The following is a 23,910-nucleotide window of genomic DNA, read 5'->3' on the forward strand; positions in this document are numbered from 1 at the left end:
TGGCGAGTGAGGCCGAAGGAAATCAGCCTGGTGCCCTAATGGAGAGTAATGGATGAAATAAAGCAAACATTTAGATTTGGCTCTGTATCTTGGCAGCATGACACCGGTCGGCTTGTGAGGTCTCAGTTTTAGGCCTGTGCAGAACTCTTATCGGTGAGTTGTGACTGACCTCTGCTGGAGGTAAAGAAGAGTGCAACTGCATTCAATCAATGTATCTTTCAAAAAGCAATAGAGACGCATTACAACATGAAAAAACCAACAAATATCAGCAACTTCCTGCTTGGTATTTAATGAATTTACAATATTGAATATTGACAGCAGACAAAAGGAGAATAAACTGTTCATCGCATCAATTTTTGTGAAGTCAAAAATCACAAAGTGAAACATTGAAATTGATCTCAGGTCTCTGTAGCAACAGTACACATAAAAATCAGGAAGACTCCTCTTTTACTTAAGTAGCTAAAATATCACAAAAGTACCCTGAGTTGAGACTGCGTTGTTCATCACTGATAACAAACCACCATAAGGCCGAGTGTGTGTGTGTATGTGTGTCAGTAGCAGTCCACTATGACCTCTTGCCCCGGCTGTGTGTCTGGATGAGTGCGAGCGGCACTCGTGGTCAGTATGTCCTGCAGCAGAGAGAGGGGGGAGTTGTGGATGTGGTCGCTGCTTTGAGCGAGGACGTCCAGCCTCTCGTCCAGACCCAGAGACCTCAACGCCTCACACACACTCACACTCCCACCGTCACCTCCCTCGTTTGCTCCTCCGATACCTCTCTCTGCTGCGATGTCACTCCTCTTCATCCCCAGTGTCTTTCTGATCTCCTGCCCCCAGCCCGAGCCAGGCAGTTCACATGACACCGTCGCCACGGCAGCAGCAGCATCTGGGCAGACTGTGTCTCTGAGTGTCACCAGCAGTCGACAGGCCTTCAGACCCACAGGTCTGTCGCAGTCAACCAGACCGCTCAACAGCGCCGAGATGACTCCCAGCTTGACCACGCCGGCCAACGCCGACTCCGCACCCTCTGTGCGCGTGTGAAGAGTGTAGGTCTGTTCAGAGACGACACCATACGGGTGCTGCGGGGCACGAGGTGCGTCTGAACCCTTCCTGTAACCCCGGTGGCCTGAAAAGGCTTCGTCCAGCACCAGCTCGGCCAGCTCCAGCGTGTGAACTTTCACCTCCCAGTCCAGATCGGCGCTGCCCTGTGAGAGGACGGAGCGCACGCACTGCTTCAGGAGCGAGGCGGAGGAGGCGGGTGGCGATGCAGACGAGGAGCGCGAAGAGAACCAGGAGATGAAGTATTGTACGACAGCCCTCCTGGGGAATCCCTCTGTGTCCTGGGAGAGGATCTCAAGCAGCCGGCTCACTATTTCAGTCTGGAAGTAAAAACAGAGGTTCATCAATAAAAGTCAAGTTCACTTCTAAACACATTGTTCCTCCAGTTTGTATTTCTCTCTTTATCTTTAGAGGCCCTGAACAACAACACGGGTTAGTAGGTTTATTTTGACTGTACATATACAAAATAATAAAGAGAAAATAATAACGTTGGAAAATTGAAAAATCAAAAAATACAAATACACAAATATACGGTCAAACAATTATACAATTTAACTGTAAGAGCGAAGTCTTCCCTCTTCCCTCTCTGATCGGGGAAGGTTAGAAAATATTCTGCCACCAATTGATTGCTTATTAATTGTTTGTGATCGGGATGTACACAGGTTAATGTAAAGTATGAGAAACTTGCCAAATACAAGATAAAACAGGTGGCCAGAGGCTCACGTAGGGGTGGTAATTGATAGGATTTTATTGATATGCCATTATCAATTCTGCTTATCGGACCGATTCCCTTGTTGATTCCTGATCAATTTAAATCTACCCAGGTTTTCAGCATCAACGCGGCTGTTTTAACATCCGAGACTGAACACATAGTACTATGTCTGTCTAATAACATTTGAATGGGTTAAAACAAATGACAATAATTTTACAGAAATGACAAGTAACACTTGTCATCATCTTTCTTTGTGAAATGAAGCCACGATTTGGACCGTGTCTACCTCTCCACCAAGTTTCCTGAAGTGTGGACGCAGATTAGAAATACCACGACAAATATAATGTACGACAACCCAGTACGTGTGGAAAGCTGGACTCAACCAAAACATATTAAATACTGTAACGTGGTCCGAACTCGTCTTCGTCCAAAGAAAGCAGCAGCTTCTGTTAAATTATCCAAAAATCCACGATAACTGACATCTGATACTGTCTTCTCACACTGTTGGGGTCTGATAAATGGCTTCAACATGTGCTGTGGACAAAGACAATCAGGCCTTAACTTTTTCAAGCAAAGGTCTCATCCTGACTTGTAGTTTGAGGAGAGCAAAGGGATTTCACACTCAGGTGTGAATTCCCCCCCCCCCAAATAACCATGGTAACCGCGGCAATCTCATTGGCCGAGAGCCAAGAGACCCCAGGACCCCTGTGGTTCAGCCTCTGTTCTATAAAACTCTCTGCTGCCCCCACCTCATAGCTTTCCCCCTTCGACCTCGGTTGAGTTAGGAGGCACACACCGCTCTCCTCGCCCGGACCCCCCCCCTGTCCAGGCCACAGAGAATCCGGCTTTCCCCCTTCGACCTCGGTTGAGTTAGGAAGCACACCACGCTCTCTTCGCTCGGACACCCCCGTCCAGGCCACAGAAAGCCACGAGGAAGCCCCTCAAACCCTCATCAAACCCTGACAGGTCACGAGCCGTTTTGCTGGACGAAACGACAGTGTTCCACTTTGAGTACGGCTCCACCAGCCCGCGAGACGAACCCGCATCAGCGATCCGTTCTCCGCCTTTCTTTTTATTTTGTGCACAAACCGGCACAGAGGAGCCCGACGAAGCCTCGCTCCTCTCGTGACCGAGGATTCCCGGCAAGACGCGCAGACACGTCGTCTCAGCCGAAGTTAACTGTTCTCCCTGCAGCGAGTACAGACCGGACCTGCGTTTGCTCCAGAGCCACGCTAACGGACCGAAGCCGCGCCAGCTCACCGCCGCGCGACACACAGCGCCCGCTGCAAAGCCGCGCCGACCCGCAAGCTCCCCCCTGTCCCCCTTCCCGACGAGGAAAACGGACAGCTTTGCCACAAACACTTCCACGTTGCAACGAAGCATCTACAAGTAAGATTCTTGGCATTTGGGCATAGCTTAGCTTAAATTAACTTAAGTTTAATTCAGGCCATTCATTTATATGTTGATATTCCCGTGTTTTTGTGTGTTTAAATTACTGTCGCGTGATATCGAGATATTACGCAACTCCTCGCGGACGAGAGAAGCTCCGCTGTATTCGTGTATTAACTGTGACTGTTTGCTTGGATTTATTTGATTACTTTCATTCATTGTCTTCCACTCCGTGTGGAAGTTCTTTTTTCATTAACTCGACTCGGTGAGCGAGCTGAGGTGCGTGGTTTATCACGGCATAAGTTACCGGCAGTTCTCAAGACGACAGCGGTATATTTATGCGTGATAGAGCCAGCCAACTCAGGCTCACTACAACGCGCACCGCGCGCAGAAGTCTGATTCATGACCTTTTTTTCTCTTTCCTCCTTTCACGAAACACGCACATACACATAGCTCCTAGTTCTACTCCTGGGGGAACCTCGTTCAAACGAGCGCCTCACATCACGTGCTGCCCAGGCATACGTGAGTACATACAGCAGCCTAACTGCCATTTTGTCCGGGTCCCTCGACTCCGCCATCTTTGTAGTTTTTAGCTGTAGTTCTTAAGGCCCCTCCCCTTTGGCCAGCGTCACTCGATGCCGCCATCTTTGTAGTCTTTAGCGTAGCTGTAAGACTCCCTCCTTTTCACCCACAGACCCACACACACACACACACACACACACACACACACACACACACAGACATACACTCTCATCCATTTTATTCATTCTTTAGTTTAGGCATATAAAATTGTATGATAACGTTTGTTGGTTGCAATATTAATTGATTCTGATCATCTATTATTTTGATTCAATAAACTCTGTTATACTTTCAGGAGCAGTCGTCTGTGATTACTTGTGCATATGTATTTGATAAGACTGTATGTAGTAGCCGGTGCTCGAACTTAAAACCCTTCACTGTCACTGAATGTATAGTCATACGCAGACTATTGACATTATGAGTGACTACTAATTATGAGACTTAGTTTTATCGTTTGGTTATTGGTCCCTGTCCGCAGGGTGGTGCCCCGTTTATATTAATAATCATTAATAATTGTTACATACATCAATAATTCTATTGATGTCAAGAATTCAGTTTCTTAAATGCTGATAACCCAAACACGCTCCTTTAGATCCCAACATAATGGTGCCACGTGTGAGGGTACGTTATTCCAGTTTTGTTACAGTATATATGCACATTAATCCATAATTATTTTTGAATAATTAATTTTCCAAAAAATATTTTTTCCGAAAAATTATTTTTTTTTCTTCTTTTGAATGATCCAAATTCCTGAAACTTATTTCCCAAAATAGGTAGGCTTTGATCTTCAAAATCTTGTCTTATTGTAATTAAATTTTTGATTTTAAATTTTGATTTTTAATCTTAATCTTTAATTCCCTTCTCGAAATTTTATTTCGTTTCCAGGTTTAATTATTTGTTTCATTTCTTAAAACTAACAGCCAGCTGTGTAGTAGATTTGATCGTTTATTTGTAATACCTTGCTTGCTGTCTTAAATCCCTCAAAGAAGTTACACACAGCTGTCACAGGCCCAAAGTGCTAAACCACATTAGCATTTTCGCACCTCTGGCTGCAAAGCAGTAGTGATACCTCAGAGCAGCAACAGTAGAAACGTAAGTCACAGAGCTAGACATTTCACTGTGCGCCTGCATGAACCGTAACACTAACAGTAAATAACATCTAACAGTAGAAATCCTAAGTTACAGAACTAGACATTTCACTGAGAACCGTAAACACTAACAGTTTCCGTTCTAACACTAGGGAATTAACAACTACTGGGAGTCGTGCTCATTAGAGAGAATGAGCAACGAGAAATCCCCCATTCCTGGAGCTGTAGCTCCAGAAGACACCGCACTACGAGATGCGGTGGCTGATGTCCTCGGACTCACAGCAAAGGAAAGAGAGTACTTTGCAAAATACACTGCTGTCCTATGCGACGAGCAATTAGAGCAGCTGGTGGCTTATGTAAATAACCCAGCAGGTAACAGAGAGCGCCTGATTCAGAACGTAATCGGCGAAATACTGCTCATCTACCATCAGAAAATGCAGCTGCAAGCTGCCCGAACCCGGGCACAGAGCGACGAGCAGCAACGCGAGATCTGGACACTCCGAACAGAGGTTCAGGAGTTGTCACGTGACTGTAGAGCCCTACAGTCAGAAAATAGTAGCCTGCGCAGTGACCTCAGAGAGGTCAACCTAGAACTCTCTAAAGCATCAGAGAGTGATGACAAATTGAAAGCGCTTCAAGGTGTTCCAGCAACCCCGGTAGGTACTGCTACCCCCTATCGAGCCTTTCAGCCCAGTCATTTCTTGGTCTCGGCTCCCTCATTCCCCGAGACCCGAACCACCTTGCATTTCTTGAAAACGCTTTCCCCAACCAGGAGGAGAGAGGACCAACACCAGGTCCTAGACGGCCCAGGTGGCTTCAAAACCACCTCAGGCGAACGCAATCCTCCACGCGGTTCACGCGCACAACAAGAACTGACCCCATCCCCCTCAGGGAGGGAGGATGATAGTCGTTACCACCATCGCGAGTATGGAGACTCAGACGACTCGGATGGCCCAGGCCCCATCAACCTTGGAGGCCTGCGTACTCGACAGATTGAGTCTCTGGTAAAAGACGTAGGGCGCTTCAATCCCGATAATCACGACTCGAGCATCGATGACTACCTAAGGGAGATCGATCGCTGCCTCCTCGACCTATCGCGCCCCTCATCGCGCGAAAAGCTAAAGCTAGTGTGGAAAACCACTGCGCGAAGCGTCCACACTTTCGTGGAAACGCTCCAGCCGAGCATCCGCGACTGCTATTCATCCCTTTGTCACGCCCTTAGGGAGGAGTACTCCCTGTACACCGACCCAGCTTCTGCCACCCTCGGCACCTTTGCCATTCCCCCGGAAAGGCTAGAGTCTCCGAGAGACTACTTCAGCCGCTTGAGATCTGCGTACTTCCAAGGACGTAACGCCCCAGGTCTAGAAGACCATGCCTTCAAGTCGCTATTCCTGCACAATCTCCACGACAACGTGAGATACGATGTTACTATGCACTGCAGAAAGAGTAACCTCACCATGCCAGAGATTAGGAAATATGCGCAACTTGCATGGAAGACACGCGGACGGCCGACAAATCGGTACGAAGACACCGCCATAGTCTTAGGCATCCAACAGTCGAGCGACTCCGACCTAGCGTCGGAAGACGACGAGAGGACTTGGCCTAGCGAGCCCTGGTCACCCCCGAGGAACAAACGACCCTGGCGGTCGAAAGACCAACGGAACCAGGGGGGTGGAAGACGCCCTCAAGGGCAACACATCAGGTCACGCTGACTCGCAGCTCACCTGACTAAGCAAAGTGACCTTTCCCCCTGCTGCCAAGTCGACGTGGTAGGGGGGGGGAAGAGAACTCAGCACACTTCCGGAAACGACCACTCCCATTTCGCACCTCGTTCTTCAACCTTCTTGGGCGACCTTGTTCGCAAAGGCAATGCCCGTTATGTATAAATCTATACATATTCTTCAGTCCTACTGGGGGGTCATAACACTCTTGCTCTACCCGACTCCGGGTCAGAAACGAGCCTCATGTGTTCCCCCACCTTTTCGCATACACCTCTAGGGTGCCACAACCTTAGAGGCCTTTCGAGCACCCTAGCTCGTAAGATCTTTCGTCAACTAAGCCTTCTTCTCCTGCTCTGTCAGCATGAGCCACCTCCAGCTTGTTCAACGAAGCCACCGCCTTCTTTCAGCCGAGTCATCGGCCGGGCCTGTCAAGTCGCCAGTGCCGTAGGTAACTGAACTTGACCTGTGCGCCGGACCTGTCTCCATCTCTAATTAGGAGGGTGGGGGGAGGGAGATATCACCAGCCCGCCATGACACACTCCAGAGTGAAACTGTTCGCGACATTTCCCTGAGTGCTGACGGTAACTTGGGGATATCCGCCCTCGCCGCTTGAACAGCGCGAGGGGGGTGGATCTCTGAAAACAGAAACTTAGAGAGATGTACTTCACAGGAAGTACACTCTAATCTCGCCAGTGCCGAAACCAACCGGCAGAATGGCGGCTTACTATTGACTACTAACGTTTAACTGCATGTTTCAACTCACCCTGTAGACATGCACTAACCGCTAACACAGCCTACTTCAACCAGAACAGTTGCATGACCTGACAAACCATTGTGACTGTAAACTGATTCTCCACTCTCATGAACAACTCTTTGCATGCTTTATAGACTCTACCAGAAGTAACCAAAGAAGACATAACCTCTGCCGTAGCAGTCAGATTTAATCCAGGACCTCATCCGAGAAGGCTCAGCTGTCAACAGCTGGAGCAGCGAGAGACCAGCCTAGCTAGTCACACTAGCCGTGCTAACGAAATCTGTAAATCTGCTACCACTACTGTTATGCAACCCTCACAGGTACCTCTGGCCTATAGTCTTGGCAACGCAACTCCAATATCGATAGATTCTAAAACTTAGACACAGGACTCGCTCTAAATCTACCGATCAGAGAGAGGTAGACGCACATATCATGTACTAATAGATCCAGAAGCGACAGACTAACTGGATTCCCTCCTATTCATAACACCACGTAGCCAACCTACGACTGCTCCGCCGACGGACTCCAGTCCTGTCTAGGAGGTGAACCAGTAACCACTGTTTGCCCCTCACCTGCCTCTTGTCTTTCTATTCTTTCCTTCTCTCTCTTTTGTGTTTTGTTTTGTTTATTTGGGTTGTTACTTTCTTTGACACTGTGCCACAATGCTAGAATATCACAACATCATAATAGCGATTTAATTATTTGGGAATAATGTTTTGCTCACCTATGATTTGAATTGTGTATGATAGTAGATGTAGGTAGAAGTAGTTAAAGTCATCTGCCCAGATGCCACCTTAGTCATCTGCCCAGATGCCAATGAACTCTGAACTTGAACACCATGAACTTGACCACTATGAACCTTGAACTCTATGAACAATGAACACTGCCTGTTTTAACCACTGCTTTTGGTCTCAGGAACACTTGGACTGTCTCACCTCTTCAGGTTTCCCCACCACATGGATGCACATGCCAGCCCTTGGTTTGCTCTAAAGACCGAAGCCAACATCTCGCTCTTCAGAACAAAGGGGGGATGTTGGGGTCTGATAAATGGCTTCAACATGTGCTGTGGACAAAGACAATCAGGCCTTAACTTTTTCAAGCAAAGGTCTCATCCTGACTTGTAGTTTGAGGAGAGCAAAGGGATTTCACACTCAGGTGTGAATTCCCCCCCCCCCAAATAACCATGGTAACCGCGGCAATCTCATTGGCCGAGAGCCAAGAGACCCCAGGACCCCTGTGGTTCAGCCTCTGTTCTATAAAACTCTCTGCTGCCCCCACCTCATAGCTTTCCCCCTTCGACCTCGGTTGAGTTAGGAGGCACACACCGCTCTCCTCGCCCGGACCCCCCCCCTGTCCAGGCCACAGAGAATCCGGCTTTCCCCCTTCGACCTCGGTTGAGTTAGGAAGCACACCACGCTCTCTTCGCTCGGACACCCCCGTCCAGGCCACAGAAAGCCACGAGGAAGCCCCTCAAACCCTCATCAAACCCTGACAGGTCACGAGCCGTTTTGCTGGACGAAACGACAGTGTTCCACTTTGAGTACGGCTCCACCAGCCCGCGAGACGAACCCGCATCAGCGATCCGTTCTCCGCCTTTCTTTTTATTTTGTGCACAAACCGGCACAGAGGAGCCCGACGAAGCCTCGCTCCTCTCGTGACCGAGGATTCCCGGCAAGACGCGCAGACACGTCGTCTCAGCCGAAGTTAACTGTTCTCCCTGCAGCGAGTACAGACCGGACCTGCGTTTGCTCCAGAGCCACGCTAACGGACCGAAGCCGCGCCAGCTCACCGCCGCGCGACACACAGCGCCCGCTGCAAAGCCGCGCCGACCCGCAAGCTCCCCCCTGTCCCCCTTCCCGACGAGGAAAACGGACAGCTTTGCCACAAACACTTCCACGTTGCAACGAAGCATCTACAAGTAAGATTCTTGGCATTTGGGCATAGCTTAGCTTAAATTAACTTAAGTTTAATTCAGGCCATTCATTTATATGTTGATATTCCCGTGTTTTTGTGTGTTTAAATTACTGTCGCGTGATATCGAGATATTACGCAACTCCTCGCGGACGAGAGAAGCTCCGCTGTATTCGTGTATTAACTGTGACTGTTTGCTTGGATTTATTTGATTACTTTCATTCATTGTCTTCCACTCCGTGTGGAAGTTCTTTTTTCATTAACTCGACTCGGTGAGCGAGCTGAGGTGCGTGGTTTATCACGGCATAAGTTACCGGCAGTTCTCAAGACGACAGCGGTATATTTATGCGTGATAGAGCCAGCCAACTCAGGCTCACTACAACGCGCACCGCGCGCAGAAGTCTGATTCATGACCTTTTTTTCTCTTTCCTCCTTTCACGAAACACGCACATACACATAGCTCCTAGTTCTACTCCTGGGGGAACCTCGTTCAAACGAGCGCCTCACATCACGTGCTGCCCAGGCATACGTGAGTACATACAGCAGCCTAACTGCCATTTTGTCCGGGTCCCTCGACTCCGCCATCTTTGTAGTTTTTAGCTGTAGTTCTTAAGGCCCCTCCCCTTTGGCCAGCGTCACTCGATGCCGCCATCTTTGTAGTCTTTAGCGTAGCTGTAAGACTCCCTCCTTTTCACCCACAGACCCACACACACACACACACACACACACACACACACACACACACAGACATACACTCTCATCCATTTTATTCATTCTTTAGTTTAGGCATATAAAATTGTATGATAACGTTTGTTGGTTGCAATATTAATTGATTCTGATCATCTATTATTTTGATTCAATAAACTCTGTTATACTTTCAGGAGCAGTCGTCTGTGATTACTTGTGCATATGTATTTGATAAGACTGTATGTAGTAGCCGGTGCTCGAACTTAAAACCCTTCACTGTCACTGAATGTATAGTCATACGCAGACTATTGACATTATGAGTGACTACTAATTATGAGACTTAGTTTTATCGTTTGGTTATTGGTCCCTGTCCGCAGGGTGGTGCCCCGTTTATATTAATAATCATTAATAATTGTTACATACATCAATAATTCTATTGATGTCAAGAATTCAGTTTCTTAAATGCTGATAACCCAAACACGCTCCTTTAGATCCCAACACACACCTTCTGTTTTTTTCAGATTCAAAAGTAAAACAATGTCTGCCTACCTCCTCCTCACTGAGTGCTGTCCCCTGCTGCCAGCCGTGTGCCAGTGACTTTGCCAGTGCAGAGACGGCGCTGGCTCTCACGTAGCTCTCCGTATCCTGGAGCGCCTCCTTCAGGAGAGGAGTGGTACAGCAGCCGCCCAGCAGCACGTGGGACGCGTCGCACACCTCCTCGGCTGTTGACACGGAGACAGGCACACCTGCCAGGTGTCCCAGAAACTCCACCGTCGAGTCTCTCACCTCCCAGCGCATGTCACACGCGCGCTTCTTCACTATCTCCACGAGGTCTAACATACACATACATTTACCTTCAGGGACACGTTACTGTGTGTCATAGCCACAAGTGTTCATAGGCTGCTGGTGAACTTTACCCCGTCGGAGCTGGTCTGTTGCAAAGGACAGGTCTGTGGACACACTCGTCCATTTTACTACGGCCTGGAAGGACTTGTGGAGTACCTTAGAAACACAGACAGATGATGGAAACAACAATGACTGACAGCTTAAGTTTATAACCCTCATGAATAGACTCTCATTGTGACTTTAAATATGGACGAGTCAATGTGGGTGAGACGCTCATGTAACCACACAAACAGTCAAAAAGTCAAAGCATACGCGCCCGTCTACCCGTCCTTTACTGAGACGTTAAAATCTGAGGTGACACATACATAGAGTACACATGTGTGCATTACTTATATAAGTCCACAACTAACACTTATTTGAATCATCGATTAACCAACTGATTCATTTCTTGATGAATGGGATGGTTAGACAAGAACCAATTTCTCAGAACCCAACGTACTCGTTTTGTCCGACCAAAACTAAAATAAACAAAAAAGCTACCGGTATATACATTTTTTTTTCAATATAAAAATAGGCAAAACAACTAATTCATAAATTTTAGACGCTGGAACCGGTGAATCTTTGGTATAGCTCCTAAATATGCCATACTACTCACCTTTGTCCACTGGCCAAATGTCTTGTGAATGTAAAAAATTGTACCAGACACTCAATAGATTAACATTGTTTGTTTGTCTACCAGCAACATGCATATTTTAGCAGCATTTGGCCGGTGGATAGTGCTTATTTTGAACCCTGATACTACGGTTCCACTCTCAAATACATTGCTTCTATACATGACAGCATGTACACATCAGTATGGAAAAGAAACATCTGCTTACATTGTGTAGAGTAGATGTTTAAAATTACAATAAAAGGTTATTTACCTGAAATATTACGTCCTGCTCTTAAAGCTACAAGATTTCATTTTTGAAATACCCTTTAAGATTAAGACATCGTCGGTGAGTGATGGTGTCTTCTTCTAAGTCACTGCTCCCCAGCAGAGGTTGAAAGTTGAAATAAAAACAGAAACACACAACTTACAGTGGGATCAGAATCAGGATTGTCCAGATATTGCATCAGAACCGTGAACACTTCACTGATCTTCTCCTCCGCTCCTGAAACACACAAGATGGAGGACACATGCTCGATGTTCCAACCTGAAAAACACTTTTTCACACACACACACACACACACACATAATGTTCATACACGGCAGCGTTTATTTTTGTGTCGGTACATGATGATATTTTATCTGACTTTGTTTTATTAGATATAATTACTTTTAGAGAGATTGGGGCTCTTAGTACCTAGCAAATAACTTAAGATCTTATTTATTTTTGTGCGACATGTTTCCAATAATTATTTGAGGAGTTTGATTAAATTGTAGTTTTAATTTAATGTCATATTGTCATATGTTATATTGCCATGTTCAGCCATGTTCTTTCCAATTAAGTTTTCCTTCAGGCTCAAGTAAAAGTGGTTCGCAAAAGAAAAGAGAACATTATTTCTGTCAGCATCGTCCCACATAAACACACAGTGTTACCTGGGCTGCTGTTGAGAGCCGTCAGAGCCTCGAGGGCGCATTTCTGAACTTTGCCACTGCTGATTACATTCCTGCAAACCTCGCTGCAACCGGTGGACGAGGAGGAGGAGGAGGAGGAGGAGGAGGAGGAGGAGGAGGAGGAGATGCCGCTGCAGATCCTTAACAGTGACAGAACTGCAGTGATGATTAAATCTGGAGGACAAGGGAGGACGCTGGAAGGCTGGGAGGACAGAGAGAGAGAGAGAGAGAGGTTAGTCCGCTGCACATAAAGAATACAGTCCTGCTCCTCTGGTTGTCTTTGCAGCCTCACCGAGAGTGTGATCCGTGGTGCGTTGGTCAGACAGACACAGATGATGGAGATGCAGGAGGTTTTACACTTCAGCTGCTCTACCACTGAAGACTGATGCTCGTCTGCTGCAGGAACAAAAGTACATCAACTTATAAAAAGGTGCTAAACATGCTTTATAATTCTTTATTTCTGTGTGTATCTGTGTGTTTTACCAGTGGTGTTTGTGCCCAGTAGAGTTTGACCAGTTACAATGTGGAGGGGTAGCAGAAGTATTCTCACGGCCCGGGTTGTGTGGACAATATCACTGCTCAGAAACACAGGAGAAGAAAACAGCACCCACGGGTAAATGAATCCATGTTTTCTACTGCTTGAACCACTTGATGCCAGAAGGCTGAGGTTGTACCGAAGACACATTCTCTATGCGAGCGTGAAGTCGTGCTGTGAACTGATGCTTACTGGTGACCTCGGCGAAGAAAAGCGGCGGCAGCATGAATGAGGTCAGCGGGTTTGTTAACGTTCAACATGGCCGACAGAAGACGGCCGACGCGTTGGTCTGGGACACGTCCATCAGCGCCGGAGCTGCTGCAGACAGACAGGGACGCCGTTTATCACTGAATCCGCTCATACACACAAAAGGGTTTCACTTGATCAATTCAGCTCTACACTAGTACTACTACTACTGTGTTTGTGTTCATATGAGAGAGACGGTCTACCTGCATGCAGCCAGAATGACGTCCATCAGAGGCAGCGTGAGCTGACTGCAGCCTGCCGTCACCAGCTCCTCCAGAGAGTCCGCGACTGTGTGGAGCAGCTTGTCCCAGAGAGGAGGCCCGGCCTGGGCCAGGAGCAGGGCCAGCAGTTTGAGGATCTGCAGACTCTGCCGGAGCTTTGTGTATTTTTTGGGAACCAGCGACACCTTGAGGTACTCTGAGATCGCCGTGACAGCAGCAGTATACTCTGCGCTGGTATGCGTCCTCCCGTCGTCGTCTTCTTCTTCTTCTTTCTTATCTCCGCCGTTACATCCCAGAGACGAGACCGGCTGAAAGAAGAGCAGGATGTGGGCGAGCATTTGATTGGCAGCTGAGGCAACGAACAGACTCGTGTCTGTCTGGAGTTGAAGGAGCGGGTCAATGAAATCTGTGCGGAAAATAGATTATATGAATTAAATATTGCCTCGCTCCCTCCCTCTTTTATAACATACAACATATTAGGAGAGATGGTCTCACTTCCCACATGAAAAGTCACCTGATTGCACAAAGAAACCGAGAGCCTTTGGGTGCTGCAGCATGCTCCGTAAGCCCTGGATCCAGCCGATCCGTAGACAGGGATCCTCCCAGAGTCCAGCTTCTTGCCAGTGCTTAAGGCGGAAGACCTGGTTCAGAACCGAGCGTTCCTGCAGGCGGGAACATCACCAAAGTCAGAATTTGTTTTAACAGTTGTGGTAAAAAAAAAGTACACGGTGTCATTAACTCCACCTGAAGCTTTTTGAAGCCGTCCTCAGTGGCAGCCATTAAGCCGGTGAGTCTGAGGGTGAAGGAGAGGACACCGGGGTCTGAAGCCGTGTTGTGAACCACAGTGGATGTGAATTCAAGCAGACATGGACAGGCCTCCAGCAGAGATCCGCCTTCATGAGGAGAAAAGGTGGACATGAGACAGTGGCACAGATCTAACATCCATCTAGCCATCCTCGGTTGGAATAACTCAAGGTAGATCCCTGTTCTCCGCACTCTTTGTGCATTTTCTATGTATCACTTTAAAGGCCTTTGGCAGACTTCAAACAGCAGCTTCACTCTAATAGATGCATTTATTTAGGAATATGCACCATGTAAGTATTATGTCAAGATAAATAATAACAGCACACATCCATGTGGCACATTTTCACTCACCCACTCCCTACTGACTGACATTCATTCATTCCATCTATTTGTTTTCATTATGTTCTATTATTTTGTATACCCGTTTATCTCCTCTTATTGTCCCAGTATTAGAACTTGGCTGTGAACCTATTTTATTGTTACTTGCAGTCCTATTTTGGATTATATTGTGCTTTAGTGGTTACATTTTCCAGACGAGTAATCAAATAAATGACTACAAATGAAATGCCAGACAGTGACTCAGCCTTATGTCCTTGCAGTTACCTGGGTGTAACATATAGCAAAAGTAAAGCACCTGAAAGCTCCACCTTGAGAGGGAGGAAACCAGAAAGAGAAGCATGCAGGACTAAGGATAAGATAACGAAACTTTCCCACCAAGTTCGGTACTAACCAGCCTCGGTGAGCCCTGAGAACCAGTCCAACAGTTTCTCCAGGCTGGTGTCATCGGGCAGAGACCTCCCTGAGGCCGCCAGCACCTCACACACACCGGGCAGCAGCGAAACACACTCTCTATCCATGGTGCTAACGTGTGTGTGTGTGCACGTGTGTGGATACACTGATAACTTTACAGCTAAAAGTCACACTGAAGCATACATAGCTTATAGTTTAGCTAAACGTCCATCGCGCGTGGCTTCCCTCTTCTTTCAGTGTAAATGTGAGCGTTTACAACTCTACTCCCCCCCTTGCAGCGCGTCCTTCCCTGTCGAACTAGTTCCGGTGTTACGTTTCCGTCACGTCGTCCATTTTCACAAAATCGCACATGGTGCCGCACCGGTCGAGGACCGTCAGCCTCTTAATTTTTGGGATTTTGCTCCGTAGTGGAGAGAAATCCGTCTCGTAGTACCTGATAAATGCAAGATACGGTGGATATGGTGGACGACCCCGACTATGACGAGGAGGAGCCCTCGTTCAGCGACCCGGAGGACTTCGAGGATGATATCGAAGATGAGGGTGAGTGCGAGCAGGAAACACCGCTGCTTTCTGGCCTGTTGCTAACAGTTAGCCACCAGCCGTAATATATGTACTACAAATGCTACAAGGAGAGTTAGCTTGTCACTCCGACTACCGAACTATAATATTTAAACCTTGAGATGTTATTACCAGGTTATAAAACATATAACGGTACATCGCCATTTTCCAAAACCCACTCTGTTTCATTTCACGGCCGCTGAAGCCTCACCAGAGACGTTTCACTGTGGCCTTGTCTATGTCATCTTGACAATTAAAGCAGTGGCGACGCTAACTAATGACACTCATTTTATTATAGCTGAGTTAATATTTAAGGCCAAGACCATTACTGCGAACCTCCAGTCTGTGGATCGCATGAAACAGCTGCTAACGATGCTACCTTTCACATCAGATACACGTTGATGCTAACGCAGGGTGCACAATGCCCCTCATGTCTGCAGATAAAATGACATATCAGCAAATCGAGTGATTCCTGAGTGTATTCGTTTACAAAGTTTAAATCAGTGAAGTCGTATACAACAGTCATATACCATTTATATCAATTAAGGTAGGCTAAACATTAGAAACACCTCTCTAATTAAAGTGACACAATTCACAGCACCACAAACCCCCACTATAACAATACATTTGGATTAACACCTCTCTAAAACATTAGATGCAGTAGTTTAAGACGTGTGCACTGTACAAAAGATGCTGAGAACCTTTTTGTTGCATGTATGTTCTCTTTTCTCTTCCCGTCTCTATATTAAAAGCACTGATGATCATTCAAATAATCTCAGAGAATTAAGACCGTAGTCTCTCGCGGTTTGGATTGAGCACTATTGGGGCTTGAAGTTGTAGTTGTGAGCAAAGTTTAACACAGACTGATCAGATGAGTGACTCATGTTAGTGTTACCCTCTCCAATCTTCCCATCTCTTTCTCTTCAGAGTTCCTGGAGGACATCCTGAAGGATAAGCCCCAGGAGGCTGACGGCATAGACTCTGTGGTGGTGGTGGACAACGTCCCTCAGGTGGGCCCAGAGCGCTTGGAGAAACTCAAGAACGTCATACACAAGATTTTCTCCAAATTTGGCAAGATCACCACTGAGTTCTATCCAGAGGCTGACGGCTTGACCAAAGGGTATGTGATCTGCTCTATACACTGTTATGGAAGTGTTCTTGATTTTAATGTGTGAAATTAAGATGTAAAATAAAACCCATATCTCATGCAGGTATATCTTCTTGGAGTATGGTGGTCCCTCCCAGGCCCTCGAGGCGGTAAAGAACGCAGATGGATACAAACTCGACAAACAACATACATTCAGAGTCAATCTCTTCACCGACTTTGACAAGTAAGTGCTCAGTGTCTGACAAGAGAAGCAGCAAATGTGACAGCAGATGTGTGTGAGACAAGAAGAGTAAAGTAGTTTGCTTATTTCTCCAGGTACATGAACATCAGTGATGAGTGGGAAACTCCTGAGAAGCAGCCGTTTAAAGATTTTGTGAGTATTTTATTTTCAACAAATACTTATTTTTACTAATCATAAGTAGGTTATTATGTAGGATTTTTGTATTTCTTAAATTTAGCAGAAATGGGAGGATTCGCTCCGGTGTAATCCGTTAAAATTCGCAACTCAATATCAACAAATTAATATGCCAAAATGTCTGTTCAGGGAAATATGCGCCATTGGATCGAGGACACAGACTGTCGTGACCAGTACAGTGTGATCTACGAAGCTGGGGAGAGGACCGCTATTTTCGACAACGATGCTAAGGAGCCAATCGTATCTGAGGAGAGAGCAGTAAGTAGTTTGTCTCGCTTTGAACTGCTGTGTTAATCGAGGTTATAATGTAAATCAACAGTACTGGTTGGCTTGCAGACTAATGACATTTTTTGTATCTTGATGCAGCGCTGGACTGAGACGTACGTGCGCTGGTCTCCTAAAGGCACCTACCTGGCCACCTTCCACCAACGTGGCATTGCATTGTGGGGCGGCGAGAAGTTCAAGCAGATCCAGAGGTTCAGCCATCAGGGCGTGTCCCTCATTGACTTCTCACCATGTGAGAGGTAATGAACGTTGCTGTTAAGCACTACTAATTGACTCTTTCGTAGGATTAGGCTTCAAGCGGTAATGATGTGAGCTGATGCACCTTTTCAATAAATCAGGCATACAACATGGACCCAAATCTGATTGATCTGCGCATGCCCGTTTATTAATAATGACCGATGGATAATGTGAAATGAATAGTGCTGTATCTGATGTGTGGTTGTGCTGCCTTCCAGGTATGTGGTGACCTTCAGTCCCCTGATGGACACAAAGGAGGACCCACAGGCCATCATCATCTGGGACATTCTGACCGGACACAAGAAGAGAGGCTTCCACTGCGAGAGCTCTGCACACTGGCCCATATTCAAGTCAGTTTCTCCCTCTCATTGTCGAAATCTAAATGACTTCAATGTTGCTTTCCCGGCTGTCGCTCCTGCAGTGATTTGAATGTAATATAACGGAGCATATTGGTTCCCAGGTGGAGCTACGATGGAAAGTTCTTTGCCAGGATGACCACAGACACGCTGAGCATCTACGAGACTCCAGTAAGTACAAACAAAGACAACATATAGTTGTGTTTGTGAAGTGTGCAGCTATAATTTTTCTTTAATTTTTCTCCTCCTTTTAGTCAATGGGCTTGCTCGACAAGAAGAGTCTCAAGATTTCCGGGATCAAGTAAGAGATGATGCTTTTATCGTGTGTTTCTGGTAGTTTTAATTGGGGGAAATACTGACAATAATCTGTGCATTTCGTTTATCTTCAGGGACTTCTCATGGTCTCCTGGTGACAACATCATAGCATTCTGGGTACCCGAGGACAAGGATATCCCAGCCAGAGTGACTCTGATGCAGATACCTACCCGTCAGGAGATCCGCGTCCGCAACCTCTTCAATGTTGTCGACTGCAAACTGCACTGGCAGAGAAACGGAGACTACCTGTGTGTGAAAGTGGACAGGACTCCGAAAGGAACACCGGTAAAGAGAAAGAGGCGCAACAGCTGAGACCTCACTGTAAACCAAATAAAAAGCACATGCTAATCTTATTTTTCAACCTTTTTCAGGGCGTCGTCACCAATTTTGAAATCTTCCGCATGCGAGAGAAGCAGGTTCCTGTCGATGTGGTGGAGATGAAGGGTAAGAACATGAAAATAACATTCAACGTATTCTTTTTTTTAAATAGTTTCCTGATGCATTGTTCGTTTTGTTTCTGTCTTTGCAGAAAGCATCATAGCCTTTGCATGGGAACCCAACGGCAGCAAGTTTGCCGTACTCCACGGCGAGTCTCCCAGAATCAACGTTTCCTTCTATCATGTCAAAAACAACGGCAAGATCGAGCTCACGAGTGAGTAGATCAGACCTGCGTGCAAACTGTCTTTCTGACTCTGGGTTGTCCAGTCTGGGACGCACAGCAAACCTCCACTGACTGTGACACTTGATCCTTTTTTTCTTCAGAGATGTTTGACAAGCAGCAGGCCAACAGCATCTTCTGGAGCCCCCAGGGACAGTTTTTGGTGCTGGCTGGACTCAGGAGGTCAGTTGTGTGTGTGTGTGTGTGTGTGTGTGTGTGTGTGTGTGTGTGTGTGTGTGTGTTAGTGACAGCAACAAGAAGCCGCTGATGACAAAACTAAATAACTTTTCTGACACCTCGTATGAGAGCTAAGCTCCTCTGATTCTAACTCTGATCTGAGGCTCACAGTATTTTATATATATTTGTCAGTTTTGATGACGTCGTCGTGTGCGAGTGTATGATCTTCTCGCCTCCTGTCTGCGTTCAGTATGAATGGAGCTCTCGCCTTTGTGGACACGTCCGACTGCACCATGATGAACATAGCAGAGCACTACATGGCCTCTGATGTGGAGTGGGACCCCACCGGCCGCTACCTCGTCACCTCCGTCTCCTGGTGGAGCCACAAGGTGCGTGCTGCTAAGTGACGCCACAAATACTTGTCTCTTTCATTCCTGCCAGACCAATTCACTGTTGATGGGGGGCGGACATCATAACAACATACTGAACTTGCATCCTTTTCCTCATTAAAGGTGGACAATGCATACTGGCTGTGGACGTTCCAGGGCCGTCTTCTCCAGAAGAACAGCAAGGATCGCTTCTGTCAGCTGCTCTGGAGACCCAGACCCCCTACCCTGCTCGGCATAGAACAGATCAAGGTACCATTTCATCTTTATATATATATATATATATATATACACACATACTGTATCTGTGTGTGTGGGGCCAGTGATGACATACGAAATAACTTTTCTGACACCTCGTATGAGAGCTGCACTGCGGCTCCTGATTCTAACTCTGATCTGAGGCTCGCATCTACAACGTCCTGTGTATTGGCGCAACGCCTACGTCATATTGTATTTGTCGTTTTTTATGTAATTTACTATCTTTCTACAGTAAATATCCATCTTCCTCTTGCAGATAATCAAGAAGGATCTCAAGAAATACTCAAAGATCTTTGAGCAGAAGGATCGTCTCAGCCAGTCCAAGGCTTCTAAGGTTTGACATGTTTGTTTCTTTAACTGATCCAGGCTAGTCACTTCTATATCTTAACCTTTTATCTAGTATCTAGAGTTAGTAGAGTCACAACTATCTGTATTATCCCTCTTTAACTAGTTGATATGGTGGAAGAAAGTTCTATTTCAACCATCTTTGTCTCTCACGAGGACATTTAAAGGCTCCTCAAAATCTCTTTGTTGCATAATTATAGCTTCCATACTAGAGGCAAATTAATCATTTATCGACAAACGCTGCATGTTTACGACCCAGAGCATTGTTCCGTTTTATGATACTGAATGTTTTATGTGTTTGTGAGTAGGAGCTGGTGGACAAGCGCAGGACCATGATGGATGATTACCGTAGCTACAGGGAGACGGCGCAGCAGACCCATCTGGATCAGAAGAGCAGCCGCCTCGAGCTCAGGGGAGGTGGGACCTTCCTCATGTTTTGTACCACCCACCCACCGAGTCTGTTTCTGTAAGAAAGGAAATCACTGACATTTGTTCTCTGTCCTCCAGGAGTGGACTCTGATGAGCTGGACAGCAATGTGGAAGACTGGGAGGAGGAGACCATTGAGTTTTTTATCAACGAAGAAATCATTCCCCTTGGAGATCTGTAGTCCCCTACGCAGGTAAAATGAACGACCCAGTGACATGAAAAATACATTTACCCAGTTTGAATCCTGTGTCCCTGTGTTGTTTGTTCATTTGTCATCTGTTATATGACAAATGTATGTCAAAAGAATCTGTGTCAGATTGTTTTTTCAACAGTTTCAAATAGGGCTGGGCGGTATGACTCAAAATGCATATCACGGGATTTTGTAAAATTCTGGAGGTTTCACGGTATATCGCGGTATTTTTTTTTACGCGTTAAATCATTAATTAATTAACGCCAAAAAGAACCGGCCAGCTAGCGGTGAACAGCTGTTTTGTGTGGGGTGGCTTCCGTTCCATCACTTCCTGTTTCCTTCACCTACATTCCCCTGGGTCCTAAGCCCCTCCATGTACAGCTTCTTATCACCCTCTAACAACGTAGTTTTATAACAAATACCACACATATTACACGGTAATCAGCGTTGCATATGTGTCTCACCAAAATGCCGCTTGTTGTTCAGACTTCGTTCATCCTGCATCGCTCTTTTCTGTTCTTTAATGTAACGTTACTGGAGCGACAGAGCCTCTCCCAGCTGTTAGCAGACTGTTGTTAGCGAGCTCTACCCAGCATGCAGTTCGGCAGTGAAATTTGATAAATGTGCAAATATTAGTGTTACAAATTGTTTGTCACAAACTGTTGTGTCGTGGTGTTTCGCCCTGTTAAACAGCGTTAGTTGTGGGTTGTTAATTGTTGTTATAACCATGACTAGGGTTCCCTCTTAATACACTTAAGACAAGTAGCCCCGACTGTAGTGGTCACAGTCTATTGTCTGATCCACACGCCGGAACAGAAGGTGGTAATGCACCAATAGGATGGATGCCAACCACCGTAAAACTAAAAGAAGAAGTAGCACTCTCAGCGGCGAACAAAGTATTTTGCTCCCTGTAAAGAGCAACAGAAGTTGTTTCGGCTGTCCACCGGTATGACGGTATATGAAAAATTCATATCATACGTGAAATTAAAACCAGTATTCCGGTTGAACCGGTATACCAGGCCTAGTTTCAAATGTCTGTTGATTCATCCTGCGTTTACAAAAATTCATCCAGTCAAATAAGACTTTGAGCGACCAGCTAGCCACACCTGTCATATAGAACCGTTTGTGTATTGTAGGAGCTAACAGAGCAATGTGGTGGAAAAGGTGTGTTTGGATATTAGGCAGGACCTTATTTTTTTTTTTCATTTCCGGAACACTCTGACTGATGTGTAATTAATTCGAGGGAAACTGACGATTTTCAACCGGCTCTGTTTTAATGCGGTGCTGGCGGTGCCGCAGTTCATGCAGATGAACATCCACCGGATGATGCGCCGTTTGTCTGCATGTACTTCCTGCGCTGCTGTGACACGGAGCCGGTTGAAGAATCTGCAAAGTTTGGCTTGCATCTCTCCCTCATCCTCCTCCTGATCTAACCAGTGAGGGTGGTGTGTGTGAAGCCCACGTCCTCTGTAGCTCCGTTTCACGCTATACGCCTAAACACCTTTTATCGGTCCATTCAAATGCAAAGGATTTCTTTAATTCCTTCTGCAAACTTTCTTTCTGTTTCACTGTGGACTACGTGACCGTACAGAAGCTAGAGACGCTCTAACTTCTGTTTCTTGATTAGGGACGTCTGCTAATCATGAGTTCAACCTTTAAGACTGATGACCACTGTGGGCGTCTGTCCCCCTCTGTCCCTGTTTCTGTAGATAACAAACAGTAATTCTTAATCTGTATTCTCTCTCTCTCTCTGTCAGTCCATCCGTTGTTGTGTGGAAGGAGGAGAGAGGAACTGCGTCATTGATTGGAGGACGACGACCACGTTGTGAATTTTGGGGTTCAAGAACCTTAACATTCATATTTAGTGACATCATCAAAGCACGCCTTGCGGATCAACAGCCGCATCCCTGGACAAGAGAGGATACTTTGTATTTAATATTTTCTCTTTGTCTCACACCATCTTTTTTTAATTTTTTTTTTTCCTGTGGAACTTGGTATTTAGTAATACTGTCTCCTTTTTTTTTCTATTCATCGATTGGAATAACTTGCTCTCTAACCTCAGCCCCGGCTCTCATCGGACCTTCTTTTTACAGGGGTTGTTATGAACTAGCCTCACCATGCAAGTGTGTTATCAGAGGGCCATACCAGTGGGGGGTGATGGTGTTGTGGCTGAACGAGCAGCCTTTGTTATAAATGTGCTGATGTGGCACTATAGTGGCCTGTATCCTCCTCCTTTCAGATTAGGCTTTCACACAGGGAGGCGGTGCGCAGTGGGAATAACTTTAAATAAACATTCAAACACAATGCTACCTGACTGTGTCTCACTGTTTGGTTCTTCATTGAAGAGGGCATCGTCTGTGCTCTCTTCCTGTTCAGCTTGAGTGACATGAACCATTTTGATGATAAGTTTAAGTAATTTATCAACCAAAAAAGAAACACGTACTCTGGTTCCAGCCTCTCAAATGTGAGGACATTTTAAATCACTTTTAATGAATTATCTTCAAGCTTTGGTTCGTACAAAACCAAGCAATTTTAAGACATCACCTGTAGCTCCAGAAAGCTGATCGGCATTTATAGACTAATTGATTAATCAAAGTACACAACAGATCTCACTGATAGATATGTATTAGTTCCACCCTGTGTACAGTTCTGAACACGCGTCATCTATTGAGCATTCAATACATCTGCCACATTACCAGTTTTTAAGATGACTATAAACCTTTTATTGTTTCACATTTGATAAACCGATAACTGTCCTCAGAAGCTGCAGTTTGAAGCTCAGCTGGGTATCAGCGGATACTGAGGTCACTGCATCTGATACATTTTTTTTTTTTATTGTGCTTAAGGTGAAATTTCTTCATGATCAGATGATTTTCTTCTTTCTAAATGTCATAGTTCAAAATATTCTAAGTCCAGGTCCTTCACTGCTTCATATCTACTCTGTATTTTGTGGTCATGAAAGATTTTATTTAGCCAAGATCACGGCTTTCTCTTTACTCTTCTGGATAGCCGGTCTGTCATTGTGAAGACTTTCATTGGGAAGTTTTCCAGCAGGTTACTTTGACCGATGTCCATAATTACAGTGCAGTTTTGTATCCAACATGTTGCCTCAGTTTTCAGGATATACAGAGAACAGTTAGTTCTTGATGTGCCAGCACAGTGTTGTTCCACTCTATGTCAACTCTAGGCTGCAGAGATCTTTTACCTCATTAACCTAAAGACCTAATGTATGTACAGATGTTCACTGTGATGTTCAACACGAGGAACAGAACAGTCAACTAACATCTTCTCTATAG

General features: G+C 46.0%; 2 protein-coding genes across 4 annotated transcripts; one reads left to right on the top strand and one right to left on the bottom strand.

Moving 5' to 3' along the window:
* Window positions 1–273: 273 nt before the first annotated feature.
* On the bottom strand, window positions 274–15,118 carry brat1 (BRCA1-associated ATM activator 1). 3 transcript variants are annotated; one of them, XM_079279100.1, is made up of 12 exons: window positions 14,880–15,118; window positions 14,090–14,238; window positions 13,860–14,007; window positions 13,328–13,751; window positions 13,071–13,193; window positions 12,827–12,918; window positions 12,636–12,739; window positions 12,326–12,545; window positions 11,824–11,897; window positions 10,815–10,899; window positions 10,447–10,730; window positions 274–1,376 (listed from the first exon to the last, which is right to left on the bottom strand). In XM_079279100.1, the coding sequence occupies exons 1-12, from the start codon at window positions 15,004–15,006 to the stop codon at window positions 552–554; spliced, it is 2,655 nt and encodes an 884-aa protein (XP_079135226.1). In that variant the 5' UTR covers window positions 15,007–15,118; the 3' UTR covers window positions 274–551. The 3 variants fall into 3 exon arrangements, with proteins under 3 accessions (XP_079135226.1, XP_079135225.1, XP_079135227.1); XM_079279099.1 differs by having other exon boundaries at window positions 13,071–13,196; XM_079279101.1 differs by having other exon boundaries at window positions 13,071–13,196; window positions 14,864–15,063.
* Window positions 15,119–15,241: 123 nt separating this feature from the next.
* Window positions 15,242–22,923, top strand: eif3ba (eukaryotic translation initiation factor 3, subunit Ba). Its single transcript, XM_079277935.1, has 19 exons — window positions 15,242–15,439; window positions 16,385–16,577; window positions 16,669–16,788; window positions 16,881–16,938; window positions 17,110–17,238; window positions 17,347–17,504; window positions 17,721–17,852; window positions 17,963–18,029; window positions 18,113–18,159; window positions 18,248–18,458; window positions 18,545–18,617; window positions 18,703–18,825; window positions 18,936–19,014; window positions 19,259–19,397; window positions 19,521–19,646; window positions 19,909–19,986; window positions 20,306–20,414; window positions 20,505–20,617; window positions 22,372–22,923. Exons 1-18 carry the CDS (start codon window positions 15,340–15,342, stop codon window positions 20,603–20,605), a joined length of 2,043 nt encoding a protein of 680 aa, XP_079134061.1. The 5' UTR covers window positions 15,242–15,339; the 3' UTR covers window positions 20,606–20,617; window positions 22,372–22,923.
* Window positions 22,924–23,910: the final 987 nt, after the last annotated feature.

Source organism: Melanostigma gelatinosum, assembly GCF_949748355.1.
Source record: "Melanostigma gelatinosum genome assembly, chromosome: 11".
Taxonomy (NCBI): Eukaryota; Metazoa; Chordata; class Actinopteri; order Perciformes; family Zoarcidae; genus Melanostigma; species Melanostigma gelatinosum.